Source organism: Aulonocara sp. 'chitande type north' Nkhata Bay, linkage group LG9 (genome assembly GCF_057382095.1).
Source record: "Aulonocara sp. 'chitande type north' Nkhata Bay isolate Kocher_YH1m ecotype deep benthic linkage group LG9, A_spYH_male_GT1.1, whole genome shotgun sequence".
NCBI classification, from domain to species: Eukaryota; Metazoa; Chordata; class Actinopteri; order Cichliformes; family Cichlidae; genus Aulonocara; species Aulonocara sp. 'chitande type north' Nkhata Bay.
Genome location: NC_141352.1, coordinates 36,241,924 through 36,256,041, shown reverse-complemented (window position 1 = coordinate 36,256,041; position 14,118 = coordinate 36,241,924). Strand labels below are relative to the sequence as shown.

The 14,118-nt window shown below is 39.4% G+C and overlaps 1 protein-coding gene across 4 annotated transcripts in view; it reads right to left on the bottom strand.

The window, feature by feature from the left end:
- Positions 1 to 2,569: 2,569 nt before the first annotated feature.
- Positions 2,570 to 14,118, bottom strand: part of LOC147322738 (MAGUK p55 subfamily member 7-like) — a 34,297-nt gene continuing 22,748 nt past the window's right edge. For all 4 annotated transcript variants that reach the window (XM_086307287.1, XM_086307286.1, XM_086307288.1 and 1 more), the window contains 6 exons: positions 11,315 to 11,485; positions 10,784 to 10,864; positions 9,711 to 9,804; positions 8,929 to 9,037; positions 7,188 to 7,331; positions 2,570 to 4,444 (listed from right to left, as the gene is read on the bottom strand). In XM_086307287.1, the coding sequence (XP_086163413.1) occupies positions 4,289 to 4,444; positions 7,188 to 7,331; positions 8,929 to 9,037; positions 9,711 to 9,804; positions 10,784 to 10,864; positions 11,315 to 11,485 (755 nt within the window). In that variant the 3' untranslated portion in view covers positions 2,570 to 4,288. The remainder of the gene's footprint in view (positions 4,445 to 7,187; positions 7,332 to 8,928; positions 9,038 to 9,710; positions 9,805 to 10,783; positions 10,865 to 11,314; positions 11,486 to 14,118) is intronic.

The window sequence follows — 14,118 nt, the reverse complement described above, 5'->3', positions numbered from 1 at the left end:
CTAAAATAAAAGACTATGAATAGGATAGGAAATAAATATGAAAATTTAAAAAAAAAAAGAAAGTTAAAAATAAAATAACTGTACAACAAAATACACAATATAGAAAATATATAAGAATATATGAAGAAATATAGAACAATAAGAGCAGCTGTACAAGTAATAAATGGTAATGAAAGAAATGTAATGTCCAGGGTTGTGCAATCCACATATTTAAGTGTCTTGTGCAGTGCAAAAATGCTTAAAAGTGATTTATTTAAGTGACGTGTGACTAAGTGAGTGATTTGATTAGATGACCACGCAGTGTAGTTGTGAAGTGCCCACTAGTGTAAACAAATGTCCGGAATGTCCAGTGTGTGTGTAAGAACCATATGTGTGGGTCAGTATTATGTGGTGATGTGATTGAGAGACCGTATCACCTGCGGGAAGAAGCTCCTCCTCAGTCTCTCTGTGTTGGTCTTCAGGGAGCGGAATCGCTTTCCTGACCTCAACAGAGAGAACAGTCTGTTGTTGGGATGGCTGAGGTCCTTCACAATCTTCCTGGCCTTGGTCCAGCACCGTCTGCTGTAGATTGAGTGCAGGTCAGGGAGCTCGGAGCGGATGGTGCGCTCAGCTGATCGCACAACCCTCTGTAGAGCTCGTCGTCTGTCCTGCATGGTGATGTTCCTGAACCAGGTTGAGATGTTTCCCGTCAGGATGCTCTCTATGGTGCACGAGTAAAAGTTCCTGAGCACCTTGGAGGGCAGTTGGAAGTCTCTCAAGCGTCTGAGGTGGTAGAGACGCTGACGGGCCTTTTTCACCACGGTGTTGATGTGACAGGACCATGACAGGTCCTGCGTGATGTGAACTCCGAGGTATTTGAAGCTGTCCACTCTCTCCACTGGGCACTCGTTGATGACAGGGGTCTGGTAGTTCCTCTCCTGCTTAGTGCTGAAGTCCACTATCAGCTCCTTTGTCTTACTGACGTTTAGAAGGAGGTTGTTCCTCTGGCACCAGTTCTCCTGTACTGTACTACTTTGTTATTTTAATGATCACAGAAGTGTAGTAAACTTTTCACGGATAATATTTGTGTTTAGTAAGTCACATAAACCAGTAAAATAAAAAGCTATGAAATGTTCAGGATTTAGCCTGTGGAAGGTTAGTGTGTAACAAATGAGATAATTATAAAAATCACTCTGTGTGATAGTTTGCATGTGAGAGGTGTATGAAAACACAGCTGCTGGGTGATCTTATGTGTGTTGGGAAATAATTTATAATTGTGATTTTTTCATGAAGTTATGGCTATTGCCATAACTTGGCAATAGCCATAACTATGGCTATGCCACGTGTGTCTCTTAGATACAGTGAGTACCAAAATGCCACTGAAAATTTGTCACACTTTCTCAAGGATGATACAGTTTGATAACCTCGAGTCAAGACCTGCAATATGTGTGATGACAAACTAGCTGCCTTAAACTAGCCCACTGAATGAACAATGGGCTTTGAGGTCGGTTCCATAATCATTAATAATCAAGGAACTGACCTCACAGCCCATTGTTCTTTCAGTGGTGCTAGTTTCAGTCATTGTTCAAAGGTACTGTTTATAAGGTTGTGAAAATCCTGCAGTCAGCTGAGACTCAAAGTCGTCTCTTAGAGGAGTGACAAAATGTTCCTCCCACTGAAGACGCTACGTCCAGATGAACAGAACTTTTGGGGATTTACTTACTTGGATGACTGAACATGCATCAAGACATAGCTCCCATAACAGAGGTGTGGGACAAGTGGGTAAAGGTTCTTCAGATTTTAGATTTTTAGTGAGTTTGGGTCATTTTTGACCCTAGGCGTGTACAGGACATGAGGACAACAGGAGGGCTAGAGTGTCTTCCTTAAAAGATGCAAAGCAACTTGTGGTATTAACAATTTAAGAGAAAATTTGGTCAAATACACTTACTTAGCACCTCCTAAACCCATCACTGTGCAAGCTTTAGACAGCCTGGAGGTGCTGTTGCCAGTACCCAGTACATCTCCGCATATTAAAAATGAGCCACTGACCTTGATTGCTTTTGGGGGGGAAAAACGTATTTGACCATTCATTCACTTGTGCGTACAGCCTTGGGAGTGTGGAGGGTTAGTGCCACATTACTGTATGTGAAAGCAGCCATTTTGTGTCCCCCTTTACTCTAGTATCCTAATTATGAAGCAGGAATGAGTGAAAGACATCAGCAGCAATGTGTGGACAAACTGAGTAAGTGGCTTCTCCTCCTCTTCCCCCACCTAGCACTTCTCTGCCCAACACCATTAACTCTCCTTTGCTCTGCTCTACTCTCAAAGTGAGCACCATGGAAGGTGTTTGGGTTAAGTCAACCTGATTTTGATCAGTACAGGATTTCTTTTGAACATCAAGTGGAGGGCGGCTAAATCCTCTTCTTAGGAGCCCCCCCCCCTTTCACCACCTCCACCTGTTCATTACCTTTATTCACAAAATATGCAACATTTTATTAAAGAGAAGTAGGGATTGTGCTGGTAAACATAAAGTTGTGTTCACTCTTTGCTTGGCTAACAACATATATGAATTAATTTGGGGACATTGCAATTACAAGTTTAGTCGTATTTTCTTTAATAAAAAATGCAGCAGTTATCAAGAATAATGTAAATTCATACAATGTGCCACTTAAAGAGTATATCATTACAGGGAGACATTAAAAAGGTATTTTCTGGAGACTGTACAAATGTGACTTTGATCTGTAAGATGGGCAGCAGGGGGGTGGGGAGGTAGAAAAACTGAATAAACAAAAAGACAAAAAAATGTTGGGACAAAGTATGGCAGACAAGAGTGTTAAAGACTTTTAAATCATATTACATCAGAGCAGTATAACCAATCATGCTTACACTTAAAAAAAAGGACACAAATCAAGTTTGTATATGTCACAGTTGGTGGAAAGGGAGAAATAAATGATGCACAATTTGGAAACATACAACCTGAGCTGGACATTCAGCAGAGTAAGAGAGTATTCTTAGAGTAAAGAAAAAAAAGAATAAATATAGAGTTTAAGGAATCATTTAGACAGTTTGGATAATATGCTTAATGCTTTTTTTTACTGAGACTTTGGAAGACTGATAGCACTCTTAGAGTTTTAAATGCAGCTAGAGATTGGAGGCAATCAGCCGAGCAAGCACAGAAATTAAGAGATGAATTCAACATGAACTAACTGTTATTAATAGGGATGAACAATGTACTAAAATCACAAGTTCAGAAAGACTAGCAGACATAGGCTAGCTCCTCCTAATTGTTTCCAGTCTCCAACTATCCTTGCGCTCTACCTCCATGTATAAAGGACAACTTATCCATTGGCTTGTATTTTGTCATATACTAAGCAGATATTAAACACTGCTAAATATGCAAAATATGCAAAAGGTCATCTCTGGGAGGCAGTGCATACGAGCACTAGTTTCTGTTTGCACAGGCTAGGTGAGGGGCAACCAATCAAAGAAAGTATACTTTTAAGGAGCAGGAAGTTAAAAAACAAAACAAAACAAAACAACAGCCCAAAGCATAAATAAATAAAATATGGATTGTTTTTGTGTGAATTCTGGTGAATAAAAATGTAGCTGGAATTATAGTCTCCCCTTAATTTAAAGGAGGTCAGCTTGTCCCAGAATCAACAAGAGAGCAAAATCTGGAGCTAGGAGAATTGTAGCAGTGCTGATAATAGAGCCAAATAAAGCCAAGTAGAGCTGACAGAGCCAAAAAACTAAACTAGGGTGACGAACAAAAAAATGCTAGATTGAGAGAAAAAAATGCTTCTAGTAAAAAGAGGCTGTCACAGAGATGGCTACAGCTAAGATCATATTAAAGTCATAAATGTATATAAAATGCATAAAAAGGACTACAAGCAGATATTAGAAAATATATTAATTTCTTTTAAATAAAATTACACTTATTGCCCTTTCTCAAAAGTGTACCTGACAGTGTTTTGCTTGGAATAACAGTCATGGAAGATTTTAGATGTACAAAAGTCTAGTAAGACAGAAGGCAAGTATGTTTTCCTTTCTCCTCTTTCCCTGGTGCTGTGCTCTTTTACAGACAAACACATGTAAGTTGTCCACGAAGAAGAAATACATCAATCCCTTTGGTTTCTAATGGTCTAATGTTATAAAACCACTAAAGGAGTCCTGTTTGGCCGGTTTACTGATGTGCTGGCAGGACTGCTGGTGCTACGATGCTCCAAGCTCGCTCCACGTTCCGGTTTGGACCAAGGCGCTCCAAGTTGTGGCCATGGATGTGTGACCCAGACTGAGACCCTGATCAATGTCAAAGTCTTAGATTCTGGAAAGAAGCCTGCAGCCACAACTGCAGCTCGCTGAAGGCAACATCGAGGTTGTCGTTGACTATAACCATCTCAAAGAGATGGCTGTACTGAGTCTCCATTGTCTGGGCCGTGTTCACCATCTCCTGAAAGTCTTCCTCCTGGGAAAAGAGGGAAGAGACAAAATAGATGGAAGTTAAAAACACAAAACGAATAAAATCTCTTTCGTCAGTCATCCAAGTGACTGATGAAACGTTTCTCCCACTGAGAACGCTACGTCCAGATGAACAGAATCAACTTTTGGAGAACTTATTTTATCATTTATCATTCAAGTAAATACTGCCTTTCTAAATGAGCCCAGGTATCTCTTGGTAGGTTAGGGTGCTGTGTTTTTACTGGGAACACTTAACTTTAAATTGGACTTTAGCTCATTTTCGCTGCTTGTATCTGTGATCTCGTTCTTTCAATCACTACCCAAAGTTCATGACCATAGATGAGGGGAGGGACATAGATCCACGGATGAATTGACAGCTTTGCTTTTACACGTTGTCATGATGAAGCTGTCTCTTACAGGGACTTTTGCCAGCAGTTCCTTCAGAATGTTTCTGGTGGTTTCTGCTTCATAATGGATTAGCTGTGTTTTTGTCTGCCCAACAAGAACATTAATCTGAGCAGGAAGCCGTTTAAGGAACAGCAAGCTGGGTTTGGAAGATGAATAGAAAATCAGAGAACTTAAAAAGAAAAGATTGGTTTAGGATGATGCCTCTTCTGGGGGACCAAACTTGAGAAAAAGCACACCCGGGACTCGTTTATTCCCACTAGGTGGCCTAATTTCCACAAGAAGTTATGTAGCATCTTGTGCCTGTTTAAGTACTTTGTAACAGCATAGATAAATTTCATTGCACAGCAACTAAATACTGAGTCACAGTTTAGGTGAACGTTCCCTCTGTTTTTATTGTAATTCTTTTATTTGTAGCCTTTATACATTTGTTGCTTTTACCTTACAGGACTATAAATCTTTACGCATTTCAGTGGCATGAAGCAGCACGTGTCAGCCTCAGTATCCTCTTTTACAAGCAACCACGTTCTCTGCTGGACACCTGCTTTGTTGTGCCAATAAAACCCACCTGTCTTTGCGTTTTAAAAAAGTGTCAGAAACCAAAGAGATTTCCTCAAATCACTTTGAAATGCCTGTGGTTCTTTCAGATTGGGTGCCAGTTTCTATGCTAACCACATTACAGCTGGGATTTTGCATTACATCAGATTGTTTTGCTTGTATTCACATCACGCTTCCAGCCAGCTCGACTGAAACAATGAGACGACTGTTCCTCGGCCTTTATCATTAAAGCAGACCTGTCTCTTGCAAAGAAAAATACAGCTAGCGTTGGATTGAAAATGTCTGGGACGACTTGCCCAACAACAGCTTCCCTTCATTTAATAGTAAATATAAGATGGGTTTGGTTCTGTCAGTGTACATGAACATTTACACAGAGACTTTGTTTGTTAGCTGGTTGAAATACAGCCCGCTGTCACACAGCTTTATAGAAGTATATTTGTATTACATGAGAGAATAACAGAAGCTAATAAAGGGACGTTAAAACTGCAACAGACTGTTCACAACCAGATTGCTTCTGACAACTAAAGCTTATTGTTCTCAAGACCCAGCTGGGAAATAAGGAGCGGACTGAGACAGAATTATGTTTACCTGTGTGAATAATATAAGCTGATGCTGTGTCTGTATCAAGGTTTAACAAGCTGACCTTCAACCATAAATTCACTGCATGTTCTAGGTGAAAGTGTATTGTACTCTAGCATTTTCCTCAACACTTATTACCCATAAATGCACTAAATTATGCCTCAATAAGTCGGATCCTATTATATTTTGTGTGAATATGACTTGATTAACTATCAGCTCTGGGCATATGTGTTGTAACTTTTTTAAACAGAGTAATGTTTGACCTTTTGATTTGACATGTGAGTTAAAGGTAAATCAACACATGTGGAAATGAAACCACTGGCTATCGACTGATGACAAATTAGCTTTTTATTAGCTTTCAAAAGTTTTCTACATTCCTAAACAATGACCCCTTTGGCTCAGATGTCTGCTGCCTATACCAGAAGCCCTGAAATATTGCCAGTTGTTCTACAGAGGTCAACTAAAGTCCTGTGACTGTATCACTGCAGATTGCATGTGTGTGACTTGTAGTTCATCGTAATATAATTGCCAGAGACTGCTTATTTTCAGGTCATTTCAGATCGGGTCTGACTACCAGGCTTTTAATTTTTATGGGGTTGTGTTTGGGAAATTAATTTGTACCAGTTTGTAATTTCTCTATGGTCCATTCTGGTGTCAGTATAGAGTTGATAGAGCTATGACTAGAAATGTATCAGTGGAGTCATCAACTGACGTGGAATTAAGATCTGCTGGAATTGCAGCTTAATTTGACTGCATGTCCTGCCTGAAGTAATGCTATGCTTGATTTGACAACTTTAGGAAGGTTTAACTGCTATATTAGCTCAAATAGAGCTGTTGAAACTGAAGAGAAATATTTTTATTTCACAGTATCACGTGAACCGTGCTTGAATGAAATGTACAGGATTGTATTCGTTCCTTGTTGGTCTTCAGAACGGCCATTTGCCCCAAGGCTGCACTTTGAAAACATCTGTTTGAATCAACCAAGCACCACGATGTACCTCAAGCAAAAAATACATCAGAACAAATCACATAAAACAGGTCGTGTGGACAGAGAGAAAGATACATTTAAACCCGACCGAGTCACAGTTACACAGTAACAATTTCCTCTTGCTTTTCTATCTCAACTTAAGCAGGGAGGTAATATCTGATTAACATACGATATAAACTATCAGCCATGTACAACCCACACACTAGAAATAAGTTTTTACCGTGAAGGGTTTGGTGGAGTCCTTGTCGTCTTTGCCTGATATAATTTGGGTTTTCTTTCTGGTCTCTCTCAGTCTGTCGACGGTCGGGGGCTTCACGAACACAACGAAAGGTTTAAACTCTGCTGTTCGAAGATGCTTTATTAGCTGAAAAGAATAAAAGTGGATGCAGAGAAAAAGGAGTTAGGCATTTGGCAGCACATTAAGACGTAATCACAAAGTGTGTCACGTATGGTATAAACAGACTGTGAAAAAATTAATAGACAAAACGTTTAAAAATATAATCCTGAAAAAAAAAAGGTTGCCAATTCATGGTCCACTTGTAATAGTGATATGAACTGGATTATGGGGTTGTCACAAAGTCCAGTTTAACAGATTCAGTCTGCTGATTTCCAATCGAGAAGATATTAAAAATTAAAATCTTCCTTCTATTTTTAAGCAAAGACATTTTCTGCCTTAAGTTCCTCAGACATGAAAAGTTGAGGCTTTTCTTCCATTCTCTCATTGTAAACCGAATATATTTCTGTTTTGCTGAAGCATTAAATCTTAAATTACCTTTTAACTTATTGACCTCTCTAGAATGAAGAAGTCTTTGCATAAATGACTTATTAGTTGGACAGAACAATTAATAATGACCACAGAGCAGATGACTTCCCATCATTCTGAGTGAATCTAGAACTTTGAAATCATGTTTATAGTTTTTGTCATTTAAAAATGACTCACAAACACCAATCTGAGGGATAAAGACTACTCACACTAACTCATCACAGCTTTTAAATTCTTTTGGAAGATAGTGGAGGATATATATGTTTTTATTTATGCCTGATCTTTGTGTCTGTCTCTTCTTTGTGGTGGCAGTTTTCTGAAATAACATGCCAATCTGGTACCTCAAGGGCCTTTCACATAGGATATGGCAAGTGCAGAGCTCTGAAACCCATTTGTTTCTATTGCTTGCGCCACTCAATAACAGTTTTAAAGAGCAAGTGCGCCGGTAAGAGTACTTTTGCATGCAAGGGTCAACGTTTAACTGGGTTAAACTTGGTTAAACTTTGACTGCTGCGACGTACCGTCGCACGACCAACAGAAACGAAGCAAACAGCCCTACTAAGTTCAACCACACAATGAATGAAAACAAGGAGGAAAAGTTGATTGTGTGTGTTTCCGAGTTCAACAAACTTCATGACACAAGTTGACATGCATACTGAGACTTTGGGAGGAAACAACACAAGTGTTCACTTGTGGGGACAGTGCCAAAGCTTTCTTTTTTATGGATGAGAAATAGCTGGTCCATCGAGTTTTCGACGTACAAGAGCGCAACAACCACTGCAAGACAAATTTTAGGCCACTCGCTCCAGCTCGTGGTAGGTGCGCCCAATGTGAAAGGCCCTTCAGAGGTATGAGAGAGATGAGATTTGATTAGAGGTGGTGTCTGGTGTCTGGTTCTGGCATGATCATCTGACCTTCTTGCTATGCTAATAGCAGTGGGTCAAGACCCACAACTCACAACAAGATGGATAAAAAACTTAATGGAGAGGCAGCAGCGGAACCACTGGGAAACAGCTTCCATCATTCACTCAGTTGGTCAATAACTGAGAAATGGCATTACTGTGGAGGTTTATGGTGACATAAGCCAAAGAGGAAATCTTCAAATAAAGTAACAGGGCGATCTGCTTCTGAGACAGGTAGTTTCCAAAACAGGCTAAGAATACAGTACAGGGATGGTGAGAAAGAAGGTGTCACTCACATGAGGCTGGACATCCAGCAGGCACACTTTCTTCTTTGAGAGGATTGAACGTATCGAGTCCAGACTTGTGCCGTAGAAATTCCCTTTGTACTCGCCATGCTCAATGAACCTGAGACATGAAAAGAAGAGTGATGAGAAAAAGCACGAACGCACATCTTTGGATGGACACATGGACAAAGTTTCAAATAATTATGTCAGTTTTTAGAAGAGTAATTACTGTAATCTGAGTTAAAGCTCAGGCCTTGTACCTGAGCTAAAAGAGGTTCTTTTAGACTGTGATGAGACAAGGATTATTTTTAACTGCATATATTGTCCAAGAAAGAAAATATAGATCTTGAAATGAGCATCAGGAGGACATTTTTAAACTAGTTTACATAAAACAAACAAACCTTTTTCCACTGTATTAGATATGTTAATTTGTGCTTTTAAGATTTTTTTATATATCCTCATAAGAGCAGGATTTTTTTTTTTAAACTTTCATTTTTATAATTAATTTTCTACAATCACTGTGATTTCTGAGATTAGAGTTTTGAGAAATGGTGATAAACCAAAACAATTCAGAATTGTTCTCTCCATTGTAGTAAACATTAAAGAAAGGCCGTTTGAAATAGAGACGTACAAACATATAATCTACACACAGCAGGATATCCAAAAAAGTTGTTCTCTTTTTTTTCCCAGGGAAAAAGTACTTTTGTTTTGGCCAGAGTATGAATATCAATTGTTCATCTCTGCTGCATAAAGTCTGAATGTGTGTTGTGATTGAATTCATCAGTTTTGCTTACTTGTTGTTTTGGATGTCCGTCTCAAAGAGCTGCTTGGAGATGAAGTGGTAATCCACACCATCGGTCTCCTGGTTCTTCTTGGGTCGACTGGTGTCTGAGTGAAAGAAGATGAAGATGGAAAGAGAGGGAGTGATGCCTGTGAGTCATTGCAATGAATAGTGCAATGCTCCTTGTGTGCAACAAGCAGAGAGACAGAGAGAGAGCCGGTGGTCTCCAAAGCTCCGGTTTTCAAATTAACAAAAAGAAGCAACACTTTTGGGCTTAACCCGAAACAACAGCAAGTGTTAAACATATCCATGTGTCCACTGGCAGCGATCAAACATTCAAAAAGAGCGAGACGAGACACTTTCCGATTCTCCTTCCTCTCAATGAGAGCCAGGACCTGTGCCATACGTTTCCTATACGGGTCTGAATCAGACTGTCTGGGCTCTATTAAACAACAGCAGCACAGGTCACATTTGAGAACAATTAACAGGCTGTGTGGAGAGAAAAAGGCCACGCCAATGGGATTTTAATACCGGGGACATTTCAAGTGTCAGACTTTGGCTGGGGGAAGACAATAAAGTCATAAAACTTGGTTATAAAAGTTTTTTTTTTCAATAATTAAAAAAATCTCTCTATGTAAAGAAATATTTCAAATAGTGAGAACAGTGAGAATAATACAGCCACGTTTTTATTACATTTTATTTTATTTCATTTATGTTGCATCCTCAATTCAAGATAAAGCACAGAACGGAAGAAAGACAGAAACTTTAGTTTCGGCACACAAATGTTTAAAGGTTTCTTTGGGATGAAACAAAGAGAAAAGAGATTGTTGGGAACACCACATTTAATGGTCAGCGAATTAACTTCTATTCTATTAACTAGTATAAAGCACACATTCACATATAAGACGCAGAGATAAGAACAAAGAAATATGCAGAGCGAAAGACAAATGAACTGTACTGTTCAGCCAAAGTTTGGTGGGCTTAAATCAGAAGAGTGAAGTTATCTTTTTTCCTTTTTTTTAATTTAACCTTTATTTACACAGGTAGTCACACTGACACCCAATGTCTCTTTTACAGGACACTTACGTGGAATGGTCACACTGAAGTGCTGGGGGTCAGAGATCAACAGTTTCTTCTTCAGTTCACTCAAGCCGACACCTGTGGGTCCTACACACAAACATCTAATTATAAACTCTGCCAAACTCCTCATCACGTTATTATCACATCCATAACATGATATGAGACATTCAAACTTTCTTTCGTCTGTACTTGGTGGTTAGAGTTGCCGAGGTTAACTCAAGACCTCAAACACTAATGATGAGAATATAAATTCAAATGTCTAATAGGATCAAATGATGAACTAATGAAAATTTGTATCCAAAAGATCTAAAGTTACTTTCTGGTTATTCATATTCACTTCTTAGGAACAGATGATAGAGAAACATAATATTCAGCTTCTCTCTTGCAGAGCTGGGCCACCTTTATTGTTTCTGTCGTCTCTATGTGACAATGAGATTGAAGGTGAGGATTTTCATTAAATTCGGTATCCTAACAGCAACAGTGTGTGAGGTAAGCAGCGACATCAGAGTTTGAGAACTTAAATTTCTCTTTACTCACCTACTAGCACCACCAGCCTGTGTTTGTCTCCCCTTTGCCTGCGGTACGGGACGACTTCCTCGTATGTGGGCACGTCAGCCATGTCGTACATTTCACTCTTCTTCGCCTCGTACATGGACTTGGTGGTCTTTCTGTCTCTCCTGCTGAGGCGAAAGCTTCTCCTGAACCCAGCTGGAGGTCAGCATGAGCCAAAAGAGGAGACAGAAGAAACAGATCAATCAATACAAAAAAAGAAAATTCTTTGTCAGTAGTGTAAAATCCAGCACAACCGTATGTACACATACAAATACTGTGGACTTCAATTTATAGTTGTTTCAGGATCTTGGCAAACACCTCCACACAAACATTACTTTCCCCAGGTGACATCAAACAGGTGAAAACTCATCATAGGTCTATCATCATCCAAAATACAGTCCCTCTCTCCTCTTGCACCCGCTGACACACTCACTAAAATAACACAGGTAACTAATTACACAACAACAACAACAACAACAACAACCATCCTGTCTTCCATACCAGTGGAAACTGTATTACACAGAGAGGATGACAATGAATGTGCTCCAAATTTTAGAACAAGTCAGGTATGGGTAAACGAAGCTTGCTCATTTGTTCTGGAAAGCCTCATAAGATGATCCAAACACGAACAAGTTAGTAAAAAGAAAGGAACTGGCACAAAGTTCCGATCTCTACTTTGATTCAAAGCCCCTTCAGTAAAGTAGAAGTGCAAAAATGTGAAGGAAAAAGATGAGCATATTTAACACAAGCTGGGACGACGCACACTTACACACAGATACATACAGGAAGCGACTTTACTTCCACAAACAAACAGTTAAATGAAAACAGAAAGTTGGTGTAAAGATTGAAATCAGTGAATGAATCTAAGCGTCATCAGCTTAAATGTAAATTAATCTCTACACTTGATGTAACCTAACACTGACCCCCACAGCTGCTCTGTATCAGCCCAACACAGAGCTTTACTGTGATTTCACCACATTAATGCAAGCTAACCTGTTTATTCTGCAAATATGATATTATAGAAAGACAAAGTTAGTATACTCACACAATGAAAATAGACCATTTGTCAAAACACATATGTGATTAAAAATTTTGACATGTAACCTTTAAATCTGCAGGTCATTAAATGTCCCAGAGCAGAGATCAGCTTTAAAAATAATCTCTACTCTTTCTCTCCTGACCTGACTTTCTTATCTTTCTCCGTCTCTGAGTGAAGTTAGCTCTCTTTCTTTTCTCTCCTTGTGAAATACAGCAGCTGGACCTTTAACTAGCAACACACTGAGACGAACAGCACACAAACAGCTTGAGTCTGCTGATGTTTGTTGAGCTGATAGAAATGTTGTAGAAACATTATGTTGTGAAGCAAGGTTACTCCCTTTATACTCATTCCTCTTTTGTAACACTAGCTACAAGCTGACTAAAACATACAGACAAACGCATTTTTTCCGACTCAATTTCAGCTGATACTGTTGAGTCTAGAGTAACGAGCCTGTTTTAAAAATGATATTTGTGCAAAAATGTAGAGAATAAGAGTAAATACTAAGGTAAAGTACAGATACCTGAAGGTTCTACTTAAGTACAGTAATGAAGTAGCCTCTAAACAGTGCTTACTAAGGAGATATCATTCTCAAGTTTGCAGGCTGTAAAATCAGGAATCTGTTCATCCCAAAGTTGTGCTCAAGAATGACTCTGGCAATGGAAGTTACAGACGTTGCATCATTGAGAGGCATGGGGAGAAAACAAACCAAAAACTAAGGACAACAACTGCCGCCCCCTCCCACTCCTTTATTTCCCCATGCAACCTCAGCAGCATTGCAAAAGCATCTGTAAGTTCTAAGATTTCAAACTTTTAGGGACAGGCCAACTTTAAATCATACAACCACATCCAACAGGCTGAAAAGCCATGCAGCAAGTACTCTCATAGAGAAGATGTTATTATAACTCACTATTTTTTACTTCTTCTCCCGAGGTTCTCTCATTTCATTTAAACCTCGTTCTTGGCTGCTGGACTCAAGGTGCTGGACTTTTTTGGGCAAAAAAATGGAATAATGTTTGGCAGAGTTCGGCTTTGGGAGTGACCCTGATTGAGCTTGGCAGACATGACTCAAATGTAGTATTTATAAACTTGCGTGTGCTCTGGATATCCTGTGAAATCTGGAGTCTAAATGTGCAAATGACAGTGGTAATAAAAACACGATGGGAAACATTTTCTGTACAAGACAGGGATTTGGAAGCAGCTCTCTGGAATTAAAGTGGTTGCAGAACCAAAGTGGGCCATGGTAATTGTCATTAAGTCTGACTGGAACCACATCAGCAAGACCGGCCTTCATCCGGACCTCCACAATGCAGCGAAGCACACAAACCTTTCTTTTAAGCCAACTCCAACCAGAACCTCTCAAAGAAGTCCTCAGACCCACAGCAGAGGCAGAACAGGATAACTACATACTGCAAATCCATGACATGATCTGCCAGTGCACTCATGCTGTCAGCATGGGAGCACAAATAGCACAGCACAGTGAGAAAGTACAAAACTATTAAAGTCCAAAAAGTGAATTATGTAAGAAGGTTTAAGAAGTGAATTATTTGCCCCACAAGTGCTCTGTGAGTTAGAAGAACAGGTCAAAGGTATGAACAACTGTTCCGTCCCGTGAAACATGTATGACTTAATAGTTCTTAGAAGATGATATATGAAGGATTCATGTGGAAAAAACAAAACTTGTACTTGGCCACTGTCCTCATATTTATTGTAACAGTGAAATGACCACATCTGGCAGGAAAAGGCAAGAAGA